This window comes from Salvelinus namaycush, chromosome 7 (assembly GCF_016432855.1).
Source record: "Salvelinus namaycush isolate Seneca chromosome 7, SaNama_1.0, whole genome shotgun sequence".
In the NCBI taxonomy this organism is placed as follows: Eukaryota; Metazoa; Chordata; class Actinopteri; order Salmoniformes; family Salmonidae; genus Salvelinus; species Salvelinus namaycush.
The window spans coordinates 17338378-17365548 of NC_052313.1; the positions used below are offsets into that span (position 1 = coordinate 17338378).

Genomic DNA, 27171 nt, shown 5'->3' on the forward strand with positions numbered 1-27171 from the left:
TTGTCATGGGCAAAGAAACTCAAAAGGGGTGATTTATACTAATTAACACAAATTTTTATCATATTGTGCAAACTGTGCAAACAGATCCGCAAGGAAGATGGATTACTTTAAATATGCTATTGGACCAAAAACAGATCTGGCTAATTAATCTATATGGGACAAATAATGATGATCCACACTTCTTCTAAAATATATATAATAATCTATTGAGCTCACAAGCAACGAAATAATCTATTATTATGGTTGGAGATTATAATACGGTTTTAAGTACCTCAACCTATCATAAAGGAAATCACTCACTGACCCTGTATATAGCTCAAACTATACAAACTATCACCCTCAAGCACTTAAGGAGATCACGAAGATCATGGATACATTAGAACTAGTGGATATATGGAGGTTGAAAAACCCTGACCTAGTGAGATATACATGGAGGAGGCTTAATCAAGCTAGCCGTCTTGATTACTTCCTAGTCTCGTTCTTGCTGGCAATTTGTTCTTAACTAAGACAAAATAATTCAGAATTTACTTTATTTTGCACAGCAAAATCCCCTTATTGTATTGGACACTTTCAAATGTACTTTTAGAGGCCATTCAATACAATACTGATCATTAAAACAACAGCAGTTTAGATCAAAAGAGATTAGACTAATAAAGGATATAGAGGAAGTAACAGAGCAGGTAGTAATGGAAACTGTTCTATAGAGGCACAAAATAGGTTAGAGGAAAAACAAAAATAAATGGAGGTACTTATTCAAGAACGATCAAGTGTAATGTAATACAAAAATAAAGCGAATTGCATGGGAAATGGTGAACAATGCACAACATTTTTCTTGAATCTTCAACATAGAAATTCTACCAGAAGGAATTTACAGAAACTCGTTACAAATGATGGAGTTATCCGTGATTCACCAAATTATATTTTGAAAGAGGAAGCAAAATATTTTAAGCATATGTTTTCTTTTCAGTCTCCTCCATTTCCACTGAATGATGTTAACTGTAAGGATTTCTTTCCTACTAATAATAATAATAATAATAATAATAATAATGTCAAATTAACACATTTACAGAAAGACCTGTGTGAAGGCCAATTTACAGAAGAGGAACTTTTAGAGGCATATAATCTTTTCAGCCTGGAAAAACACCAGGGCTTGACGGTATACCAGTAGAGGTATATCAGACCTTTTTTGATGTACTCAAAGATCCATTATTGCATGTTTAATTACTCTTATACAAATGGTAGACTTTCAGGTACTCAACAAGGTCTAATTTCATTACTACTAAAACAGGACCTAGGTGGTAAGTATAAAGATCCAGTCCATTCATAAAACTGGAGGTCTGTAACACTTCAATGTTGTGATGCGAAAATCCTGGCGAAATGCATAGCACATACACTACCGTTCAAAAGTGTGGTGTCACTTAGAGATTTCCTTGTTTTTGAAAAAAAGAAATTTGTCCATTAATATAACATCAAATTGATCAGAAATACAGTGTAGACATTGTTAATGTTGTAAATGACTGTTGGAGCTGGAAATTGAAGATTTTTTTATGGAATATCTACATAGGCGTACAGAGGCCCATTATCAGCAACCATCACTCCTGTGTTCCAATGGCACGTTGTGTTAGCTAATCCAAGTTTATAATTTTAAAAGGCTAATTGATCATTAGAAAACCCTTTTGCAATTATGTTAGCACAGCTGAAAACTGACGTGCTGATTAAAGAAGGAATAAAACTGGCCTTCTTTAGACTAGTTGAGTATCTGGAGCATCAGCATTTGTGGGTTCGATTACAGGCTCAAAATGGCCAGAAACAAAGACCTTTCTTCTGAAAATCTATTCTTGTTCTGAGAAATGAAGGCGAGAAATTGCCAAGAAACTGAAGATCTTGTACAACGCTGTGTACAATCAAAACAAGAGCAACACAAGGCAGGTAATGCATATACTGAACTGATTTGCAGTTAAAGAAAATGTAATTTTAGTCTGTTCCTTCACAGAACAGCGCAAACTGGCTCTAACCAGAATAGAAAGAGGAGTGGGAGGCCCTGGTGCACAACTGAGCAAGAGGACAAGTACATTAAAGTGTCTAGTTTGAGAAACAGACGCCTCACAAGTCCTCAACTGGCAGCTTCATTAAATAGTACCCGCAAAACACCAGTCTCAACGTCAACAGCGAAGAGGCGACTCTGGGATGCTGGCCTTCTAGGCAGAGTTGCAAAGAAAAGCCATATCTCAGACTGGCCAATAAAAATGTAATATTAAGATGGGCAAAAGAACACAGCCACTGGACAGAGGAACTCTGCCTGGAAGGCCAGCATCCCGGAGTCGCCTCGTCACTGTTGACTTTTAGACTGGTGTTTTGAGGGGTTAATAATAAAAAATCATTTAAAAAAACACACTGAGGGTCTAGCTAACATTCTAGTCATTATCCTCAAAATGAACCTCCCTGGCTCAGCTGTTTTGATGCCAGCTACCAGCAAGTACTTGTTTCTCCCTGTGATGGATACAGCACCTGTGCTATGGCGAGGTATACTATGAGCAATGTATGTGTTGCTGTATGTGTTGCTATCGGCAGCTAGACAGCGGACCATGAACATTTCATTTAAGGATTCCACATTGTATATTGTTCCCTTGCAGAGGCCATGGCTAAGCTAATAAAGAGGAAGGGGCACACGCGTTTGTTTCATGGACAGTTTACTTTACGACAGTTTCTCGCTTACATCATGTGCACCTTTTCTTCTCCACTTCCTCCCTCACTCCCTTCTCCCTGTTATTTTATGGTTGTAATACAGCCGGGACATTGTCTATAAGAGAAGGCCACAACCACAACGTACTGCAATGATGAAATGGAGCCAAACCAAGATCATATATCCACATGAATTTATTCTCGCATTAATACAATATTACAGACACAGATTTATGCCGGGCCATGGGAAAATGTCATGCGTGTTTAACAAGTTGTTTTTCTAACTACGATGCATGGAGGTTGTCTGACTCAATCTGACGTAGCGAGTCCAGGTTTTCAACGTCTGAAACTCCAGCCGTCACAGGAGTCATGAGGAGTGGGGCCTTGCGCTGCTTTAGATTTGTGTGTTTATATTTCTGGACACTTATAGTAGGAGTTGCAAAAAACTGGGCTGACAGGATAGGCCAACTTTAGATTTACAATATAAAACTATAAAAAAGTTATTTACAAAGCTCTGGTAAAAAATAACCTCTAAATTTGGCTCGTAATGTTTGTCTCACAGGCTCACGTCAGATTTAGAGGCTCATCCACGTTTCTCAAATGTCAAATTTCAAACTGTTTGGTTACTTCTCTGTATTGTTCCAAGGATAAATTGAACCATTAACTCAGAATTCTCAAGGTAAGGGTTAATGTTTGGGATAGGCTTTAAACAAAAATATCAAAAACAACTTTCTCTCGCTGGATTCAAACATGCAACCTTTGGAACCATAGGCAGATGCTTATGCCTATCCATCATCCCCCTCCACAACGCCATAGCCACACCAAGGCATATTTGAAGGTAACAGCGCTCACTGTTGCCCCTAGTGGCCGGTTTCAACAACATCTCCCGATGTCCTCAGACATGGATGGACGTCAAATACTGACTTGTATCACGGGTGACCTGCCTACTAATATCCCAGACAGGCAAACCAACAGGTGCTACTTTTCTTAGCATTCTCCATTAGTAAGCTGCATCTAAAGTTACAGTATAGGCCTACACATTACACGAAAGAGAGAGTGTCAGAGAGAGGGGAGAAAGTGAGAAAGAGAAAGAGAGGAGAAAGTGTGAGAGAGAGATGTATACAGAGAGAGAGAGAGAGAAAGGAAGGAGAGAGAGTGAGTGGGGGCTTTGTGGAGCAACGTTGTGGTTACAGGAGCTGTTTGGCAGCTCCCTGCAGATGGGTGCAGTGGCTCGGGAAATGAGGGAGCGCAATAATGTGGTGCCGCGGGAATAACGTAGCGTTGTAATAACGTCCAGGGCTGCAGGCAATGGAGCGCAGGCAATGAGCCTATACAGCCCCCAGCGCAAATAGACACACACACACAAACACACATTACACACACCAGCCACAATTCAGCTCATTAGTGAAGAAACACCTCATTGAACGCAGCTATAATATTTAGTCATGGCATCAGTGCTCAAATACATAATTGTGGATTTTAAAACTGCAAATCCCCTGTGTATTTCCACCCGGTTGAAATTAAAACAATCTGTTACTTTTGTTATGAACAGTAGCCAATGAAATGCACCAGCCATGTCTAAACAATGCCTCGTACTATAGTTGTGTTAACTGCACATTTTTTGTAATGATGATTTGTCTACCACTTAAATCATGAAATTGAATTACCATTCATGACCATTATTTTCTTTCATAGTCTTTTCTCTTTGATAGCTGATATGTACACATTTAATGCAGTAGTTTAAACTGTATGGTGGCAACTAGAATAGCAGACGCAACAACCTGTCTAGAAGAAGCCATATCTAGACTATAGTGCGGTGTGGTAATCCCATCTGGATATCACTGGGAGAAAAGCACTTCAATTAGACACAAGCTGCCCATCAAACAGTCTGGTGGATCAGCGAAGCCTCAGAAGTAGTAATTATAACATTTGTCTGTCAACAGCGATACAACGCCCCTGCTTAGATCACACTACATACCTGGATTAGCCTAACACTGATTACTGTACATAGTGAGTATAGCACAGATTCACTGTTACTTCCCCTTAGCCTTTCTGTCTCTATCTCTCTATGATGTCATGGTCACAGAAATGGTGGAAGTCACCTGGGTATTAGGTCAAATGGTTAGCTCAAAGGAGGTAGCCAATAAAAGAGTGAAAATGAGGGATCCAGTGTTTCCATATAGAGCAACGGGAGATAGGAAGGAAACAAGGAAGGTAGGAAGGACAAGGAAGCACGAAAGGACCCTCAAATAAAAACGCCAAAACCCAGGAAAATCCTCAATTTGTGACGTGTCAAGGGTGATGAAAAGAGTTTTATTTGCGATGTGTTCATTCGAGACAGCTTGCAACAGTTCATTTCGAAATAACAATGAGCAATTCAGAAACACCTGTGGCAAAGACAGTCTAAAAACAATCCCTCAACTCCCCCGGCAGCGGTTTCTTTCTGCTGAGAGGGAGGTGAATGTTTTCATATGGCTGAACATGGGTTATTTTACAGATGATGGCTGTTCGGGTAAAACTATGCCTAAAAGTCTTACAGAACATCATAGAAATATATTAGACCAGACTTCTACACGCCTCCATAATGCTTCGACATTGTAAGCAAACTGCGGATGAGACACCTTGTAAAAACCTGCTAACTTCCAACTACCAAGGAAATGCTTTCAGTTTATGTGCATTGTGGGATTCAATTGCAATTAGGTTATTTTGGGGGGGGGGGGGGGGTCCTCCGTGAATATATTAGCTACTGAATTAAGAGCTAATAGTGTTTTGGTCGAGGAACAGACATTGAGTTTTAGTGTATTTATGTCGGTGGAGGAGGACGTAAAACATAAAGGCCTCTTCCTTCCTAGAAGTCTCTTATTACTGACCTCATCCTAACCTCTACTTCTCAGTATTTGACTGAAATATGTACCGGTACTCATTTTGGGTGCCAGTACTGTTTATATTTAGGTGCAGGAGCTCCACAATACTTAGGAGATAATATTCTATAAGAGGAACAGGAGATCAAGCTGTAGAACATTTGAGGTGCCGGTCCTCAGTTCCGGTGAGCTCCTGCCCAAATCAAGCATGGGACAGACTGACAAACGGACGGACGTACACCTGGCAAACATGGCTGCCGCTTGCTCGCTGACTGACCAAGCACACATCCTAGTTAGGCTAAGTCAGTAGAGGGCAAAACCGAGGGGCCCACTCAAGGCAAGGCTGGGGCCAATTAGTCGATCATTTGAAAAAAGATGTTTTGAAGATTTCACCACTCTTCTCTGGTTATTAGTCGTGACAAGGGGTGAAATGCAGATATAGAAGATACGACTGAAGCTCTGACAGAGATGCCTTTCACCTCCCACCTCCACACAGCCTACTGTGGGACATGTCTACAATGTTGTTATTGCGTTTGACACATTGTTTACATTAGTAGCTACAGGAAATTGAAAGTTGTATCCTCTCCTTTGTAACCATCTGTACTGCTACCTGCGTACCTATGAAATGTGGGCCATGGTGTTATATGTATTTTTAGAGTGATTGGGCTGCGCATCCTGGGGAAGATGATTCTTATCGCAGGAGACGCAGAGCTATTGACGACAAACACAAAACAAGAAAATAGGAGTCATGTTTTGGACGTTTGTTATTTTTGCTGGCAGCTCTTCAATGTGATGACAGATGAAAAAGTCTTGTTGCTGGCGTCTGAACAAGCTCAACTGAGTCCGCACACAAAACAAAGGACTATTAATGCAGACAAGGCACACAGAGAGAGAACAGAGACGCCTACACAGTACACATACAGTTCCAAAAGCACTCTTTATTCTGTACCTGCTTCCTGCTACACTTCTACCATTTCTAATACTATTTAATAATAACAAAGAGAAGGGTTGGCACGCAATAAAATAGACTTGTTTAGCATTTCAAAATTCACTTATTGAAATGAACTTAACTTACCCCACATTATGGATATGGCTTTCTCGAGGGAGGATTTAGTAAACTACTAGAAATGTACTTCCAGCATAAGTATTGACTGGATGCTTCACACTACTTTCATCTTACCTCACATTACAAGGGCAGTTCTGTAGACTAAACTATCTCGGTTGCACAGTATATGTACTGTATACTTCCAGTAATTGGGCCAGTGTCTGCCTTCACAGTGTCTGCCTTCACAGTGTCTGCCTTCACAGTGTCTGCCTTCACATAGCCGCCCTCTCTCTCTCGCCACAACACTCTCTTTTAGCAGCCAGGGTCATTTTTCATCCCTCTTTCATCTCTGACCTCACCTCAGGTTGCCTCCACAGAAGGACCGCTTGTTTTCGCTCCCTACGTCACTCCTGAACTTCCCTCTGCACTCTAAGGGCCACACCGGCAGCGGCAGCATTTGCAGCTGCACATTTTTACGGTGGAGATTGAGATTTATCCCCTGCCAACAGCCATCGCTGAGAGGAAGATGTCATTTTTGGCACATCCCCAAAAAATGCACCAACCTCACGTGGGGATGCAGTGAGGACATGTCACCCAACAGGCTGTGGACCGAGTGGAGAAGGTGATCAGTGAAATGTTCCTAAAGTTTTATTAGTGTCTTGTGTTAATCTGAGGTCATGTTGACTGGCCACCCCCCCCCCTTCAAATCCCCTTACAGTGCCGTACACTCACCGCCACGACACACTCAAAGGCCCCTTGGACCTGGGGGGAATGTAGAAACAAAGGAACTGTTGAACCATCAGATAACCTTCCCTGTGTGAAGGAGCTTCTTCTTTTGGCTTCCCCCTAGCTAGCGCTGTGATGTCATAGGTGGTTACTAACAGGGGTACTAAACATAATACAGAACATCAAATGCTGTCAGAAGTGAAAGTTAATTTGGGCATATCTCACATCTCACATAGCTCAATTGAAAGGCTGGTAATTCAACCAAATGCACGCTTTGGAAAACTTGTATTGCAACAATACATGTTACAGAGCCAAGAAAATACCAACAAATTGTGTAATCATGACAAGATCATATGAAACTCCCCTTTTCGCAGTGCAAGATTAGCAAGGTGTGAATTTGATGGACGCTGCCTCCCTTGCAACTCCATACAGCACAGTACATCCCCAACCAACCAGGATCATTGTAAGGTTCTCCTGTCAGCAGTAAACATCCCGTGACACAATATGAAAGAGTAGACTCAACAGCTATGAATAGCAATAAAAGTAGGAATGCCGAACCTCATGATAAACCATGGTGCGAAATACTTAAAATGAGCACTAAAATGTTTGTTTTGAAGCCCCATATGATGGTACTGGTTCCCCTCACTACTCAGATACAGCAGAACATGCACTGAGTGTACAAAGCATTAAGAACACCTCATTTTTTCCATGACATAGACTGACCAGGTGAATCCAAGTGAAAGCTATGATCCCTTATTGATGTTACTTCTTAAATCCACTTCAATCAGTGTAGGTGAAGGGGAGGAGACGGGTTAAAGAAGGATTTTTAAGCCTTGAGACTATTGAGACATGGATTGCATGTGTACAATTCAGAGGAAGAATGGGCAAGAATGTATGTGTGTGTGTGTGTGTGTGTGGGGAAGGGTCACATTTGCTTTCCCTGATGTTTCAGTCAGGCCAAACAACAATACCGAAGTATAACTCAATGTGTAACTTTAGAAGCAATGGACGTGGGGAAGGGTTTGTGTTTGGTTCACATAGTGGTAAACTTAGCTACCCATTAGAGACCATGTTCCTCATTATGATTCTGGTTAACAAATTGAGTCCAATCAGCTACTGTTGAGGATTGTAATGAGTGTTTCAGAAGGCCAGTACATAAGGATTGGAAGGGCCAGTACATAAGGATTGGAAGGGCCAGTACATAATGAATTGAAGGGCCAGTACATAAGGAATGGAAGGGAAGGGCCAATACATAAGCATTGGAAGGGAAGGGCCAGTACATAAGGATTGAAAGGGAAGGGCCAGTACATAAGGATTGAAAGGGAAGGGCCAGTACATAAGGAATTGAAGGGAAGAGCCAGTACATAAGGATTGGAAGGGCCAGTACATAAAGATTGGAAGGGCCAGTACATAAGGAATGGAAGGGAAGAGCCAGTACATAAGGATTGGAAGGGCCAGTACATAAGGAATTGAAGGGAAGGGTCAGTACATAAGGATTGGAAGGGCCAGTACTGTAATTTTGCCCCTAGTACAAATACTTCTATTTCCTCAGAGCTCTGATTGATTTCTGCTTTAGAATTAATGAAATTAATTAATTGTTCGGGCAAGTGTAGTCAATACTTCACAATGAATTGCACTGAGCGGATTTTGCGTAATTGTTCTGTTTTACTTTTTTATCACACCCAAGAGTACAGTCTATAGTGTCCACTATTATTTACCCAAGAGCACCGTTTATAGTGTCCACTATTATTTACCCAAGAGCACTGTCTATAGTGTCCACTTTTATTTACCCAAGAGCACCATTTATAGTGTTCACTTTTATTTACCCAAGAGCACCGTTTATAGTGTCCACTATTATTTATCCAAGAGCACCGTCTATAGTGTTCACTATTATTTACCCAAAAGCATTGTCTATAGTGTCCCTATTATTTACCCAAGAGCACCGTTTATAGTGTCCACTATTATTTATCCAAGAGCACCGTCTATAGTGTCCACTATTATTTACCCAAGAGCACCGTCTATTGTGTCCACTATTATTTACCCAAAATCACTGTCTATAGTGTTCACTATTATTTACCCTAAAGCACCGTCTATAGTGTCCCTATTATTTACCCAAGAGCACCGTCTATAGTGTTCACTATTATTTACCCAAAAGCATTGTCTATAGTGTTCACTATTATTTACCCAAAAGCATTGTCTATAGTGTCCCTATTATTTACCCAAGAGCACCGTTTATAGTGTCCACTATTATTTACCCAAGAGCACCGTCTATAGTGTTACACTATTATTTACCCAAGAGCACCGTGTAACGTCCTGACCAGAGTTCTTATGTGTTTTGCTTGTTTAGTGTTGGTCAGGACGTGAGCTGGGTGGGAATTCTATGTTGTGTGTCTAGTTAGTCTGTTTCTGTGTCCAGCCTAATATGGTTCTCAATCAGAGACAGCTGTCAATCGTTGTCCCTGATTGAGAATCATATATAGGAGGCTTGTTTTGTGTTGGGGATTGTGGGTGGTTGTTTCCTGTCTCTGTGTTTGTATTCTGCACCAGATAGGTCTGTATCGGTTTGCCACTTTTGTTATTTTGTATTTGTTTAGTGTTCACAGTAGTTTTTGTTAATTAAACATGTTGAGCACTGGCTACGCTGCGTGTTGGTCCGATCCCTGTTTCACCCCCTCTTCTAGTGAAGAGAGGGAAGGCCGCCGTTACACACCGTCTATTGTGTCCACTATTATTTACCCAAAATCACTGTCTATAGTGTTCACTATTATTTACCCTAAAGCACCGTCTATAGTGTCCACTATAATTTACCCAAGAGTACTGTCTTTATATTGTCCACTATTATTTACCCAAGAGTATCATCTATAGTGTCCACTATTATTTACCCAAAAGCACTGTCAATAGTGTCCACTATTATTTCTGCTCATATCTGTTAATTGCATTCTGACTACAACTGACTCCAGCATTGGCACAACTTCCCACTGTACTGTGTTTGCCAGCGAATTTTCATCAGTATTTTGGAATTGTCCCGGGGTATTTGACAGAAAAAAGGCTGTTAACACAGCCGTTTACCACAGCACAGCATTGTCCTGCCTAGACAGGGTTTAAAGTTGATACATAGATCCAACCTTTCATCAAAGAACTAGACTATTTACACATCGCACACAAAGTTACACTCTGGTTTTTCAAAACTTGGTGAATCGCTGAAGTTCCTTGATCGATTGTTTTCGTTCCATCTTTTGACATAACACAGTGCACACTGACACTGGGGACGAGTCCAGATTGGCGTTTCAAGGGGTATTTATGCAACTTGAAGACACCGCCCTTCAATTTTTATGATTGTACTCTGCACATGTGAAACAGACAGCCTTCACTCTGAATTTTCGGTGGGGGGGTTTGAATGCACTTCTGTCAGGACAGCATGCGAGTGAGGGAGTTTTTTGTTTTCATTATGTTTATCCCCATCTTGAGTGCAGATGTTGTGGCTTTATATTGCTACTCAGGGAGAGTTGTGCCAGTGGTTTGCAGCAGCAGCAACAGCGGGGCCTGTGTTGGGCTGCGGCCCAGACCGGGTTTCGGGTTCTGGTCTGAACACCCTGGTGTCGGGGCCAGTGGGTAACCTGATCCAGGCGTGGGCTGGGCTGTGACCTCTGCTCACCCCCACCCTGCAGCCCCAACCAGCCCAGGTGCCACTTACTGGGGTGGCTGCTCACAGACTTCAGCCTAGGTACTGCTGTATTCCAAGTCATTTATATCAATGTGGGATATACAGCATATCGACATGTAAATCCAATCAATCCATTTGGAACCAGCAAATAGCCACCAGTGGCATTAATACTGCATTCCTGGTCAAGAACATTTTTCAACCCCTAGCAATCCTTTGGGAAAGCATGTAATGTTATGGCCGATGTTAAGGGTCAGGTGTGAGACAGCTGTGTGTGTGTGTGCGCGTATGCGTGTTTATACATTCCTACACATGTGCGTGTGTGTAAACGAGGTAGACCTGACATCACACTGTGCTGGGAGTGTAGTAGAGAAGGTTGATACTCACAGTTGAAGTTGGGTTCTAGGTTGTCTCCTGCTAGCAGACTGTTGACGGTGACCTGGTAGATCATGTGCAGCAGCAGGAAGGCTATACTTGTGAAGCACAGGGACTTGAGCAGGCGCCCTGTGTGACCTGAAAGAGAGAGAAACATGATCATCTAAGGTTTTTCAGATACCGAGGTCATTCAAGTGTATACTTCAGACTCACTGAATAGCTAACAAAAGTTAAACAGTAGTAGTGATGACTAGGCTACTTCCAGTTGTGGAAAAAGTACTTAACTGTTATGCTTGAGTAAAAGTAAAGATACCTTAATAGAAAATGACTCAAGTACAAATGAAAGTCACCCAGTAAAATATTATTTGAGTAAAAGTCTAAACGTATTTGGTTTTAAATATACTTAAGTATCAAAAATAAATGTTATTGCTAAAATATACTAAAGTGTCAAAAGTAAAAGTATAAGCATAAATCATTTCACATTCCTTATATTAAGTAAACCAAACGGCACAATTTTCTTCCTTTTTTTATTTACGAATAGCCAGGCACACTCCAACACTCAGTCATAATTTATAAACAAAGCATTTGTGTTTAGTGAGTCTGCCATATCAGAGGCAGTAGGCAGATGTTCTGTTGAAAAGTGCGTGAATTTAACCATTTTCCTGTCCTGCTAAGCATTCGAAATGTAACGAATACTTTTGGGTGACAGGGAATATGTATGAGGTAAATAGTAAATTATTTTCTTTAGGAATGTAGTGGAATAAAAAGTAAAAGTTGTCAAAAATATAAATAGTAAAGTAAAGTACAAATATGGACTTAAGTAGTACTTTAAAATATTTTTACTTAAGTACTTTGCACCATTGGCTACTTCTTGGTTGTATTCTGGTTTTACTGGTGTCCAAAGGCTACTAGAGCATGAGAGAAATTTCAACTTCACAAGGACGTCAACTAACAATGTTATTGCAACATAAACTTCATAACTAATCTCATATCATTAGTCAGGCCGTACTTTAAACTCAAATTGATTCAACCAAATCCTATTCCATATATCACAGACCTGTAAACACTCGCAACCAACTATTAGCAGCCCAATGATCCACCAACTGTAGGGTAATGTTAGAATACAGTCATTAACCAAGTGGAAACCCCACAGCCCTGTTATAGGGTTGATGGTAATCATCTTATCCTGTCTGGTCCCATCCTAACAGGCCAGGCCTGCAGTAATCCACCTCCATTACTCCTAATACAGTACTGTATTACAGGCTTCTCCGCTGCCAAGGGCCAGTAATATCCCAGTGATATTTTTGGCAGCCCGGTGGCCGTCCGTCATGTGTGGACCAACCTAAACACACGGTGAGCTCAATGCCGGCAAAGCAAAAGTAAAATGGGATGCATAAAACAGAGCTCAACACCTAGAAATGATTGGTCAGCCGATTTTTTTTATTTAACCCAGTAAGTTGACTGAGGACACATTCTCATTTACAGCAACAACCTGGGGAATAGTTACAGGGGAGGGGAGGATTATGTAGCCATGGTGGTATGACAGCCAGATTGGGAATTTAGCCAGGACACTAGGGTTAACACCCCTACAATAAGTGCCATGGGATCTTTAGTGACCACAGAGAGTCAGGACACCCATTTAACATCGTATCTGAAAGACAGCACCCTATACAGGGCAATGTTCCCAATCACTCCCCTGGGATAGGTATTTCTTGTTTTTATTTTAGATCACAGGAAAGAGTGCCTCCTACTGGCCCTCAAACATCACTTCCAGCAGCATCTGGTCTCCCATCCAGGGATTGACCAGGACCAACCCTGCTTAGCAAACCACCAGTTGGATACAGCGTGGTATGCTGCTGATTTGACAGGCTGCTTCGAGATGTTGATAGGAGTGATTATGGGAGGGTGCAGAGGTCTAGATGTGTTGTAGGCAAAAGCATCATGAAGCAAGGGGAAAGTGATCAAAGAAGAAGCTTCTGAATAGAAATGATTCAGCCTGTTCAGTCGATTAGTACAACACAGCATCTAACCAGGAGGCAGAAGAGCCCACTCAGTTCATGGCGGATCCAAACAAGATGTTGGCAGGGTTTCATCAAAACAAACAAGTACATGTATTATTCCTTACTATGGAAACATAACTCCAAGGAAGATATCAAATTAAGCTGACAAATTGGCCCCTTCTATTTAGCTCAAACCTTATCAAAGTCAGGCAGTGACACTAGCTCAAAGTGTGAGAGAGAGCTGAGTGTCAGCCACTAACTGTGCAGCTGTCAGGCCCTTGACACAGAGCAAGAACGCACTCCTGTAAACTCCCAAAGGGCCACTTCCATCTTTCTATTACACCAATAGAAAAAAGGGTTCCAAAAGGGTTCTTTGGCTGTCCCCATGGGAGAATCCTTTTTGTGTTCCAGGTAGAACCCTTTTTGGTTCCATGTAGAACCCTCTGTGGAAAGGGTTCTACCTGGAACCAAAAATGGTTCTTCAAAGGGTTCTCCTATGGGGAAAACCAAAGAACCATTTTAGGTTCTAGATAGCACCTTTTTTTCTAAGAGTATAGCATTAGTGATCTCACTTCTGACACCAACGCCTTGTGACTCATACGCAACTTCCAGAGATGTGTGATGCTGATATGGACACTCAGCTAAACTGTATCTGTCACATAGAGAGTGTGACTTCCACATTTAATCATGTTACATTAGGAATCAAATATTGATGCTGGGTAAATTAAGTTAAATTCAAGCACTTTTTTACAGCACCCCTTTTGATTTGAACAAAACCTTCCATACGTATTTTCAGAAAGAGACTTTCTGGACCTGAATGCCAAAACATTCAAGAGATAAAGGTGCTCAAAGTTGACCCATTTTGCATTTTGCATCTATTTTGCATAGCATGAGACATCCATGTCTTCATCACTGGAAAAGGTGAACGGTTGAGATTGATATCATTTAAAAGCTTACAAACAGGGTTGTCAAACTATTATATCATAAAAAATAAAATAAAAAAACTTTTTGTAAATGTTTTAATTGTTAACCCTTTTACATCAATTATCTAAAAAAACTCAGATTTCTTTCCCATATTCGCATATGTTGTAGCTTAAACCCTATTTTTGTGTTTTTTGTGTTGTGCACGCCATTGGTTGTGCTCGCCATTGGTTGAGGCACAACACCCTCTTCAATACAGGGTGGTTGTTGTGTTTTGGCTGTTAAATCTACTAAAATGGGAATACATTTTTAATTTCAACTTCCAAATGGTAGCACATCTGAGAATGTTGACTTGAATGGGGAAACTGTTGTTTTAAATTATACTGTCAATCCTCCATTGGAAATCTATTGAAATCATATTAGATATATTAGATATTAGAAAAGACATGATCATTTAAGTTGACATTCAACGGTGGGTGGACCTGCGGCCATCTTTGTGGTAGTAATTAGAAGTAAAAATGTAAATTCAATTTACATTTCAATTGCTTACCAGCTAAATTGCAGTGGTCTGAAGGGATAGGTCCATTCTATGAATTATATTTCTATGATTGAAATGACACCCACCCTGTATTTAGGAGCATGTTCTGTCACAACCGATAGTGGGCACAACACAAAAACCCACTGTTTGTAAGCTTTAAAATGATATCAAACTCAACCATTTTATATTTTCCAGTGATGAGGACATGGATGTCTCATGGTATGGTGGGGTATGCAAAATGGGTCAACTTTGAGCACATTTATCTCCTGCGTGTTTTGGAATTCAGGTCTAAAAAGTTACTTTCTGACCACTTATTCCATGGGCAAAAATTATGGAAAGTTTTGTTTAAATCAAAAGGGATGATGTCCAAAAGTGATGGAATTCAAATGAATTTACCCTGCTCACATATGGCGGTGACATTTTACAATTTTACAATCAAACTAAGAGCCAATCAGTTGTACGTCTATTGTCGTCTAACAATGTATTGAACTTCCTTTAAAACGCTGGGGCTATGATTAAAGTCAAATGTAAAATCTGTGGTGTATTAACATTGCATTTGCCACAATGGCACGTCAACAAAGGGATTTTCAGTGAATGGTCTCGAGCATCTAATTGTAGTTGGTTTCTCGGTCTGTTTTACATTAGACGTTTGAGATGTATTGTTCCAACCCAACATGGCTGCAGGGTAACTTTCACACTGCACTGTTTTCACTGTTGCCAAAGGCTATCCCCATCCATTGTGGTTCTCTACCATTACACACACATCAAACAGCGGACATGCTACATCATAAACACCTACTGGTTGTAATCTTTCAAACCGTCTGTCGAGAGGGAGGAACATTTTTCGAAGAGCATTGTGTGTACATTACAATGAGATACTGTTGTGGAAATATGTCAATGAGTCTGTTCATGTACCATACGTATATATAATTGCATTGTTTTTCTTTTCAGCCAATTATGTCTTAGAAATGATTGTTATCCCTTATACCTATGAGAACTAATAACTTTTTTATACCATTAACCCAATGAGTCCCACCGTAACGCTGATGCATGTTGAACTTCTAACCACTTTTAAACATAGTGTGTTTGAGCTACAGACTTTTGGGTTGTACCATTGTATTCGTACACTGAGTGTACAAAACATTAAGAACACCTGCTCTTTCCATGACAGACTGACCAGGTGAATCCAGGTGAAGCTATGATCCCTTAATGATATCACTTGTTAAATCCACTTCAATCAGTTTAGATGAAGGGTAGGAGAAAAGTTAAAGAAAGATGTTTAAGAATTGAGACAAATGAGACGTGGATTGTGTATGTATTCAGGCTCTTAAATATTTAGTCTTGCCCATTCACCCTCTGAATGGGTGGTGTTTGTGAGACAATGGCGGATCCCGAAGGGGCCCGGGGTCGGGTCATTTTACAAAAACATCTGTAGGGTCTGAATGGTTTGAGCTACAAACTATTACAAGCTATCTATGAAAAGCTGAGACTCCCACGAACATGCACATGTTGCTCTATGTTCACAAGCTACACACAAGTCGACAGAAGGTAAGTGGTTCTTCTGTATAGAAGATCACAGGAAATCCCAGGATGTAGTGTCTATAATACTGTAATAAGCTACATAGTTGCTGACACAAACTCCAAACTCCACACAGTTGTTACTGACTAGTTGGATATTCATTTCCCAGTGAGCAAACAATTTATGTACTAACAGCATTTTATAAATTCATTTTGATCAAGTTTTCACTTTGGCGGACCTTATTTTTTTTATTGACATTTGTCAATAAAACTCATGAATGCAACTGTTTATGTTAAATTGTTTTATTCTCAATAACACCACTGAGAATATCCCAATTGACTGTAGAAAGGCGATACTTACACAGGAAGCTGGACCAGATGTGTTCATTTAGAATCAGCAAATAGCCACACCAGTGGCATTAATACTGTATTCCTGGTCAAGAACATTTTTCAACACTTAGCAATCCTTTGGGAAAGCATGTAATATTATGGCCGATAACAAGGGTCAGGTGTTCGACAGCTGTGTGTGTGTGTGTGTGTGTGTGTGTGTGTGTGTGTGTGTGTGTGTGTGTGTGTGTGTGTGTGTGTGTGTGTGTGTGTGTGTGTGTGTTAGGGCAGGGGTGGGCAACTCCAGTCCTCGAGGGCCTGATTGGTGTCATACTTTTTCTCCATCCCTAGTAAACACAGCTGATCAATCAAATTGCATTCTGAACTGAAGATCATGATTAGGTGATTATTGGAGTCAGGTGTGTTAACTGGGGCAAAACTGTGACACCAATCAGGCCCTCGAGGATTGGAATTGCCCACACATCACCTGATTTAGGGCATAAGAACAAAAGAGGTTGTGTAGGCATACTCCAACATCAACAAAACAAATTGTGTGATTTAGACCCCCCCCCCCCCTTTTTCACTTCTCTTCCATTCACCACCGTGTTTGAATTAAGGTTGAGATTAATGGAATGCAACAGTGTGAAGGTATGTATCTGAATCTCTGGATGCCAGTGCAAGAGGACTGGCAAGCGTACGGTTGCTAAATGTATGATTGCTAAATACTGCACAATTTAAACACTTGCCTTCCTATCCCCCCTTCTCCAAAACATGTGTAAATATTGGACTATAAATTGTGCCTTCTTGTATTATACTTACAGATGTAGGACCTTAATTTGAGCCAGTTTGCTGCAGCAGGAAAATAATCCTGTAGCAACATTTTTGTAGGGGTTGATACATTTTTCATTAGGGCAAATCAAGTCTGAAATTTCAAAGTAGAAATACAAACTTTAGAAGCCTTTTGAAAACTCAAATACACAACAAGTTTGCATTTCCTGCCGTGCAGCAACAAAAGAGGGATCAAATAAAAATCCTGCATCTACATAAAAATGTATTCTATTCTACTGAACCATTTACTTTATGTTCGTATTCTTATCTTTTATTATTTCTTATTGTTGTTGCGTTGTCGAGAAGGAACCGGCAAGTAAGCATGTCGTTGGACGGTGTATACCATGTGTATCCTATCCATACGACTACTAAAACTTTAAACTTGGTGTGTGTTCGGCGTGAGCCCCACGGGAGTGAGCTGCTTTGCTCGTTTAAAGGGCCCCTAGGTAGGGTCCCGGCATGCCTGGGGCCAAAGATGCTCGAGTTGCAACTTGGTTCCCGTCGTGCCCGTCATAACTTCTAATTGTTTTGCCTGACTCCGCTGCTCCTTGCCAATCCTGTTGACTGAAAGTAGAGCTCTTTATTGGCCATCACAAATCACTGATAGGGAGTAAATCACATTATTCCAAATGGACTCTGATTCCTATGGTTGTGAATCTATGACCCTTTACTGCTGTTCTTATTAGGGAGAGAAAATCTGATTTGTGAACCCATACTGTCAGAGCAAGAGAAGGATGAAGGGAAACAGAGTAGGTACATGTTGTAGTTAAGTCCATTGAAATAGCTCTCCTTCAGATTAAAAAGTTGATTGGCATTGATTTGTTTTGTCATGGAAGCCAACTAGTGGTCTACTCGTTTAGGTGAGCTCAAATGACAGACAAAACAGAAATTTGACTAGATCTATTGCCAGAGCCTAAGCATAGCTGATGTAAGAGCCCTATTCAACCAAACCAAGTTACTGGCTCTGATTAAATATGGCCCAATGTTTTAAGGATAATTTGTTGACAAAAAATGACTCAATGTAATGTGACTCAAAATGACACAAAATGTAAGTTGTTGACATTTAGTTGAAAACATATTCCTGACATTAAAACATTGTAATTCTACTAGCTGAATCAGAACACTGTTAATAAATACTGTCCAATATACCCCAGCAAACTGACCACATGTTTATCCATTTACTTTGCCAAGGCTAAATTGAGCTATGTGTTAATACTATGTTACCTAGCTACCCGCTCAATGTAGTCTGTTTCATCTGGAGTAATCTAGTGGAAAGCACTTACCCTTTAAATACGGCCTAGCAAAAAATCTAAATTGTGCTATCGTGCCACAGTTACCTTCACATGCCACATCCCCTTTAAAGCTGCCCTAGGAATGAATACAGGTCTAAACCAGCCTGGAGAGAATTCCTTGAGTGCAAGCCCCAAGACATATTAGACTGTGGCGTGAAGAAAATGCATATTAGGGTTAGTTGTGTGTTTAGGTGATAGTGTAGTTGTTATACTGCTATAGACTGCTGGGGAAAGAAGCGCATGAGAAGTAGTGCTGTGTATGGTAACTAGATGGGTCTTTAGACTCAAATTCCCTCTGAAATAAAACTGATCTTGTAAAGAGTTTTTTTTTTTTAAGTAAACAAAAAAATAAAGAATAATGTTTTATAGTGGCCATCTTGAAAGTAAATAAAAACAAAGTACCCCAAGGGTGGTTGTGTAAAAATAAAAATGTCTGTCTCGACTGTAGTCAAAGCTTCCTGGGGTAGTGATGAAGTTTGGGACACGGTCATTAATTGAACTCCAATTTTATGTATTAACGTGTTCTTGTAAAAACATGGCCAACATGCTCTCCCTCTACAGAGGTAGGTAATTAGAGGTAAAATCCCTCGTTGTACAGATTTTCTGGGAGAATGTGGAGCGCCATGACTACATTTGAAGGATCAATGTGTTTTTTGGCTTGACTAATTCTATTCATTAAAACAGTAGTCTTAGTAATAATACAGATTTACAATATTAGTAGTATTGATGTTATTGTGTTACTTTTTATAATTTTATACAATTGTATTTTTTACTTTAGTTAATTTCCACCTATATATGATTCCAATCAGAGACAACACAAAACATCTGCCTCTGATTGAGAACCATATTAGGCCAAACATAGAAACGGACAAACAAGACACACAACATAGAATGCCCACCCAGCTCACGTCCTGACCAACACTAAAACAAGCAAAACACATAAGAACTATGGTCAGAACGTGACAAAGGACTTGTAAGTAAGCATTTCACGGTAAGGTCTACACTTGTTGTATTCGGCGCATGTGACAAATACAGTTTGATTTGATAAAGATAAATATCAATATATTACACACAAAATAAATAGCAAAACAAAACAGTACATTTGGCTGTTTTTGATTAATTCGGCAGCAAATGTATCCTAAGAGTTGAAATGACTCAGGATCTGCTAAAGTAAATGCTACAGCTAACAACATAGCTACAGATGTTTAATGCATCAAGGAAACAAACTGTCAACCAGTCTCTAATTAGGCCTTATGATGTTTCTCAGAGTCTATGATATGCCCCAGAACACACCACTGGGACTCTCCAATGCACATTGTGGAAGCTCTGTGTGTGTGCGTGTGTGTGTCTTTGCCTGTGTGTGTGTGTGTGTGGAGAGAGGCAGAGACATCACCTCAGGGGCTCCCAAAGAATAAGCCCAAGCCAGAATACAGTATTGGTCTTCGAATGCAACCTCAACAGAAAGAGCTAGTTGACTGACCAGCAGACAATGATGCAGACACTTGCATTCTTCAACCTCCCTAAACATTTTGCACTATTATTATTAAATTCAGTGCTGAACAAGCATCCAATCCAATTTCTATTCAAAACAATCGCTTCAGAGGTTTAAATTTGACAAAAAATCAACATAAGTTCAAATTCAAACCACATTACAAAATACCCAATACCACAATGAATCAAAGCCTCACTGTTGGTTTGCCTTAACAGAGGACCCCAGAGGGCCACAGTTGACGTCTTGCATTGAGTCAGGATTCAAAGAGACATGGAGGGCGGAAGAGGGATGGCAGGCAGGGAGGCAGGCAGCTTGTTGTGCGGACGGTGCAGGTGACTCATCGGCTTCCTGAGGAAAAGAGGCGAAGGGGTTTGGATGAAGGAGTTTAGGGAGGCGTGGGCCTGGGGTCCCCTGGTGACGACCTCTCCATTGAGCTCTGTTTCCTCAGGAAGCCCTCTTGTCTCCTACGTCCCCCTCTCCAAGGACAGATTACGTCTGTTTGTATTACCTTCCTGCTGGATGGCTCGAGGTAATGGAGATCGCTGCTATTGTGGTGCTGTATTGTATTACAGAGATTTCTCCGAATGAGGGGCGAAACTAGAATTTGTGGTAGTAGAACCCGAGTCATTGGGGCAAAAGGTTTTTGTGTCAATTGGCGGTGTCTGGGTTGTCTACATCAATGGTTTGCTAAGTTGATAAAATGCATCAGGTCATGACACACCGACTGACTATGCGGAATTCTCAAAACAGTTATACCACCTATTTGATGACTGAAAAACGCATAAGAGTGTGTTAGCACAGAACATGCCACATCGCAGTCAGACAAAGAGAGGAGTGGCTATGAAATGACGCTGTCACGTTCCTGACCTTATTTTCCTTTGTTTAACTTTGTTTAGTTGGTCAGGACGTGAGCTGGGTGGGTAGTCTATGTTATGTATTTCTATGTGGGGTTAAATGTGTTGCCTGATATGGTTCTCAATTAGAGGCAGGTGTTTGACGTTTCCTCTGATTGAGAACCATATTAAGGTAGGCTGTTCTCACTGTTTGTTCGTGGGTGATTGTTCCTGTGTCTGTGACCGTTGCACCACACGGGACTGTTTTGTTTGTTCATTCGTTTGGCTAGTCTTTCCTGTTCGTGCGTTCTTCGTGTCTATATGTAAGTTCTTATGTTCAGGTCAGTCTACGTCGTTGGTTTGTTATTTTGTTAATTATCAAGTGTAGTTCGTGTCAGTGTTCGTCTTGTCAAATAAATTCATTATGTCTACATTCAACGCTGCATTTTGGTCCGACCCTTACTCCTCCTCCTCATCCGAGGAGGAGGCATTAGACAGCCGTTACAGAATCACCCACCAACAAAGGACCAAGCGGCGTGGGAGAAAGCAACAGCGATCGCAGGATTCATGGACATGGGAGGAAATATTGGACGGAAAAGGTCCATGGGCACAGCCAGGAGAATATTGCCGCCCTCGTGAAGAGCTGGAGGCAGCTAAAGCCGAGAGGCGGTGGTATGAGGAGGCAGCACGGAAGCGAGGCTGGAAACCTGTGAGTCAAGCCCAAAAATTTATTGGGGGGGGGCTACAAGGGAGTGTGGCGAAGTCAGGTAGGAGACCTGCGCCAACTCCCCGAGCTTACCGTGGAGAGCGAGAGTACGGGCAGACACCGTGTTATGCGGTAGAGCGCACGGTGTCTCCTGTACGTGTGCATAGCCCGGTGCGGGTTATTCCACCTCCCCGCACTGGCAGGGCTAGATTGAGTATTGAGCCGGATGTCATGAAGCCGGCCCAACGCATCTGGCCACCAGTGCGTCTCCTCGGGCCGGCATACATGGCACCAGCCTTACGCATGGTGTCCCCGGTTCGCATACACAGCCCAGTGTGGGTTATTCCACCTCCCCGCACTGGTCGGGCGACGGGGAGCATACAACCAGGTAAGGTTGGGCAGGCTCAGTGCTCAAGGGAGCCAGGACGCCTGCATGGTCCGGTATATCCGGCGCCACGTCCCCGCCCCAGCCCAGTACCACCAGTGCCGGCACCACGCACCAAGCCTCCTGTGCGTCTCCAGAGCCCTGTTCCTCCTCCACGCACTAGCCCTATGGTGCGTGTCTCCTGCCCATTACCACCAGTGCCTACACCACGCACTAAGCCTCCTGTGCGCCTCCAGAGTCCTGTGCGTCCTGTTGCTGCTCCCCGCACTAGCCTGAAGGTGCGTGTCCTTAGCCCGGTACCGCCAGTTCCGGCACCACGCACCAGACCTACAGTGCGCCTCAGCCGGCCAGAGTCTGCCGTCTGCCCAGCGGCGCCTGAACTGCCCGTCTGCCCAACGGCGCCTGAACTGCCCGTCTGCCCAACGGCGCCTGAACTGCCCGTCTGCCCAACGTCGTCTGAGCTGTCCGTCTGCCAAGTGCCGCATGAACTGCCCGTCTGTACTGAGCCTTCAAAGCCGCCCGTCTGTACTGAGCCTGCAAAGCCGCCCATCTGTACTGAGCCTTCAAAGCCGCCCGTCTGTCATGAGCCTTCAGAGCCATCTGCCAGACAGGAGCCGCTAGAGCCGTCCGCCAGACAGGAGCCGCTAGAGCCGTCCGCCAGACAGGAGCCGCCAGAGCCTTCCGCCAGACAGGAGCAGCCAGAGCCTTCCGCCAGACAGAAGCAGCCAGAGCCTTCCGCCAGACAGAAGCAGCCAGAGCCTTCCGCCAGCCATGAGCAGCCAGAGCCTTCCGCCAGCCATGAGCAGCCAGAGCCGCCAGCCAGCCATGAGCAGCCAGAGCCGCCAGCCAGCCATGAGCAGCCAGAGCCGCCAGCCAGCCATGAGCAGCCAGAGCCGCCAGCCAGCCATGGGCAGCCAGAGCCGCCAGCCAGCCATGGGCAGCAAGAGCCGCCAGCCAGCCATGAGCAGCAAGAGCCGCCAGCCAGCCATGAGCAGCCAGAGCCGCCAGCCAGCCATGAGCAGCCAGAGCCGCCAGCCAGCCATGAGCAGCCAGAGCCAGCCAGCCAGAATCCGCCAGAGCCAGCCAGCCAGGATCCGCCAGAACCAGCCAGCCAGGATCCGCCAGAACCAGCCAGCCAGGATCCGCCAGAGCCAGCCTGCCAGGATCCGCCAGAGCCAGCCAGCCAGGATCCGCCAGAGCCAGCCAGCCAGGATCCGCCAGAGCCAGCCAGCCAGGATCCGCCAGAGCCAGCCAGCCAGGATCCGCCAGAGCCAGCCAGCCAGGATCCGCCAGCCAGTCCGGTGCTGCCCCTCAGTCCGGAGCTGCCCCTCAGTCCGGAGCTGCCCCTCAGTCCGGAGCTGCCCCTCAGTCCGGAGCTGCCCCTCAGTCCGGAGCTGCCCCTCAGTCCGGAGCTGCCCCTCAGTCCGGAGCTGCCCCTCAGTCCGGTGTTGCCCCTCAGTCCGGTGTTGCCCCTTAGTCCGGTGCTGCCCCTTAATCCAGTGGGGTTAATTTGGAGGGTGGCCATTTGGAGGAGGCTACGGAAGCGGGGATTGACTATGGTGGGGTGGGGACCACGTCCGGAGCCGGAGCCGCCACCGTGGACAGATGCCCACCCAGACCCTCCCCTTGAGGTTCAGTTATGCGGCCGGAGTCCGCATCTTGGGGGGGGGGGGGGGGGGGTACTGTCACGTTCCTGACCTTATTTTCCTTTGTTTAACTTTGTTTAGTTGGTCAGGACGTGAGCTGGGTGGGTAGTCTATGTTATGTGTTTCTATGTGGGGTTAAATGTGTTGCCTGATATGGTTCTCAATTAGAGACAGGTGTTTGACGTTTCCTCTGATTGAGAACCATATTAAGGTAGGCTGTTCTCACTGTTTGTTTGTGGGTGATTGTTCCTGTGTCTGTGTCCGTTGCACCACACGGGACTGTTTCGTTTGTTCATTCGTTTGGTTAGTCTTTCCTGTTTGTGCGTTCTTCGTGTCTATATGTAAGTTCTTATGTTCAGGTCAGTCTACGTCGTTGGTTTGTTATTTTGTTAATTATCAAGTGTAGTTCGTGTCAGTGTTCGTCTTGTCAAATAAATTCATTATGTCTACATTCAACGCTGCATTTTGGTCCGACCCTTACTCCTCCTCCTCATCCGAGGAGGAGGCATTAGACAGCCGTTACAGACGCCTATCTTCGAGGAGCAATTAGCCATCTTTATAATTAACGGACGACATCTGGTTCAGGTTGACGCGAATGCCAACCCTGTTACACCGTCTGAACCGGGTATGAATCAGCCCAATTGAACTAAGAGACCAGGCCGAAGCAAAGCAAACAGCATCTGATGAACTGTCAAAGTGAGCAAACCATGAGGAGACCTGGAGTTGTATTGGCTGTAGTAAATCACGCCTTCTGCACCTCTAAGCCCCGGTGGTGTGGTGATGGGGTATATACATGCCCTGGAGCCACTTGTTAACAGCTCACACAGGACTGAATCAAAACTTGAGCAATGTGCGTGTTTTAGTACAAATCTCCAATTGACATAAATGAATGACTGGCACAAAAGTTGGACTTACTGTTTGTGCATGCACGCATGTCAAGATGGGATTTGTCCGCCCGACAATTGAACCTGGTATAGTGATGTTTACTGCTTTTCTCACAGTTTTGATTTAACTGTGGGAATAAGATCTACTGCGTGAATGCTGGAATGCGGGTATGATTGGATCGAGCCCTCTTGAAACTTACTCAACATTACCTAACTAGTTAGCTGCTTGGCCACTAAGCTTTGCCTCAACAGGTGTCGCGGAGGATGACGTACAGACGGTCACTTGAGCTTTATTAGAAAAGCTGTGTAAAATCAGAGAACATTTCGGGTTGATAAAGGACTTGAGGGAAAGAGCTAATTGATAGAGATGCATGTCCATGTTTTCCAGGGAGTGGTGATGGGACTGAAGCCTAAAGCTGGAGCCGCGATGGAGGGAAACAGCTGGAGGAGGAGAAGAAAATTGAGGGGAAAAATGTCTCAATCTCTCCACTGCTCTGCAGCCAGCTGCTAAAGGACAAGAGAAGTCTGTACGTTTGAACCCTGACCTCCGTCACCTCCGGGGGTCCCTCTCTATTGTCCATCACCGCCAGATTATCTTTTTCTAGCACAGTTTTTTGTCTCGGTCCAATTGGCTGCCTCAGCTGCTTCATCCTTGTAAAAACCAGGGAACCACACAACCGTACCGTCATTCAAATGGTCATTCAATTTCCTTGGAGATTAAGTGGAATGAGCGCCATGTCTTCACTTCACTAGATGTCATAAATGGTCTCCATGTTTTGTGGTGAGTAAATATAGAGTAAGAATCTGTCTTTGTGACGTACCGGCGTCATATTACTGAGTCAAGATTTTGAGGCTGAGATTTCCCCCCCACTGCCACCAATTATTTGGGGGGACTACTTTAGAGGCAAGAGAACCTCCTTAAACAAGAGAGACATGACTGACAAGCACGTGTTGCGTGTTCTTACATGTAGGGAATTATGTATTTACAGTACGTGTGTCATGGACAAGGAAAGGAGTCCAACAGCACAGTCTATCACAGTGCCATCCGTTTTGCCACCAAAGCCCCATATACCCACCTCCACTGCGACCTGTACGCTCTCGTTGGCTGGCCCTCGATTCATACTCGCCACCAAACCCACTGGCTCCAGGTCATCTATAAGTCTCTGCTAGGTAAAGCCCCGCCTTATCTCAGCTCACTGGTCACCATAGCAGCACCCACCCGTAGCACACGCTCCAGCAGGTATATCTCACTGGTCACCCCCAAAGTCAATTCTTCCTTTGGCCACCTTTCCTTCCAGTTCTCTGCTGCCAATGACTGGAACGAACTGCAAAAATCACTGAAGCTGGAGACTCATATCTCCCTCACTAGCTTTAAGCACCAGCTGTCAGAGCAGCTCACAGATCACTGCACCTGTACATAGCTCATCTGTAAATAGCCCATCCAACTACCTCATCCCCATACTGTATTTATTTATCTTGATCCTTTGCAATCCAGTATCTCTACTTGCACATTCATCTTCTGCACATATACCATTCCAGTGTTTAATTGCTATATTGTAATTACTTCGCCACCATGGCCTATTTATTGCCTTACCTCCCTTACCCTACCTCATTTGCACACACTGTATATAGACTTTTTCTACTGTATTATTGACTGTATGTTTGTTTATTCCATGTGTATCTCTGTGTTGTTGTATGTGTCGAAATGCTTTGCTTTATCTTGGCCAGGTCGCCACAGTTGTAAATGAGAACTTGTTCTCAACTAGCCTACCTGGTTAAATAAAGGTGAAATAAAAATGTATTCAAAAAACATGGAGCCTGTCACCTTGGGTGTGAGGTGTAGGCCTAACTCATTACTCAACTGGACACATTGACTGTCATTCTACCCTGAGAATAAGTGCAGAATCCAAGATTGAGATATAAGCAAAGGCCTGTCTTGTATTTTTTTGCACAAGTAAATCCTTTAAATTACTACTACTGGCACTAAAGTAGGATTTAGATAGCTTTGGTTACAAGCACATACAGTATCAAGTATGGTTTTGGTCCATTAAGATATAGGTGACGTGTACATCAACCTTATGGGTTCAGCACTCAATCAAATCAACTTTTTGTTAGCTTAGTCAATTCTCAATAATTATGAATAAACTGTTATCATTCCTTTTTTTGTGTGTGTTTAATGGCAAATACTATATAGCTTACATACAGTCAGGGGTCAAATATGACTGTGCTTCCAGACTGCTTTGTCAAGTTAAAGCAAACAGGCTGACAAATATATGAGGTCAGCCAAGTCTTCCACATTAGCGTTAACATTTGAGTCATTTAGCAGATGCTCTTATCCAGAGCGCCTGACAGGCTGCCTCCCCATTATAACATTGTGATGCCTGAACATGGCGTAGAATCAAGAAGCATGACATTACCTCCTCCAGCTCATTCACTTTAACTGGGATGAAT

At 43.1% G+C, this 27171-nt stretch overlaps 1 protein-coding gene across 1 annotated transcript in view; it reads right to left on the reverse strand.

Moving 5' to 3' along the window:
* The window catches only part of LOC120050632 (piezo-type mechanosensitive ion channel component 2), a 129646-nt gene that overhangs the window by 99546 nt on the left and 2929 nt on the right, over positions 1 to 27171 (reverse strand). The window contains exon 2 of the mRNA XM_038997218.1: positions 11363 to 11488. Coding sequence (XP_038853146.1) covers positions 11363 to 11488 — 126 coding nt within the window. The remainder of the gene's footprint in view (positions 1 to 11362; positions 11489 to 27171) is intronic.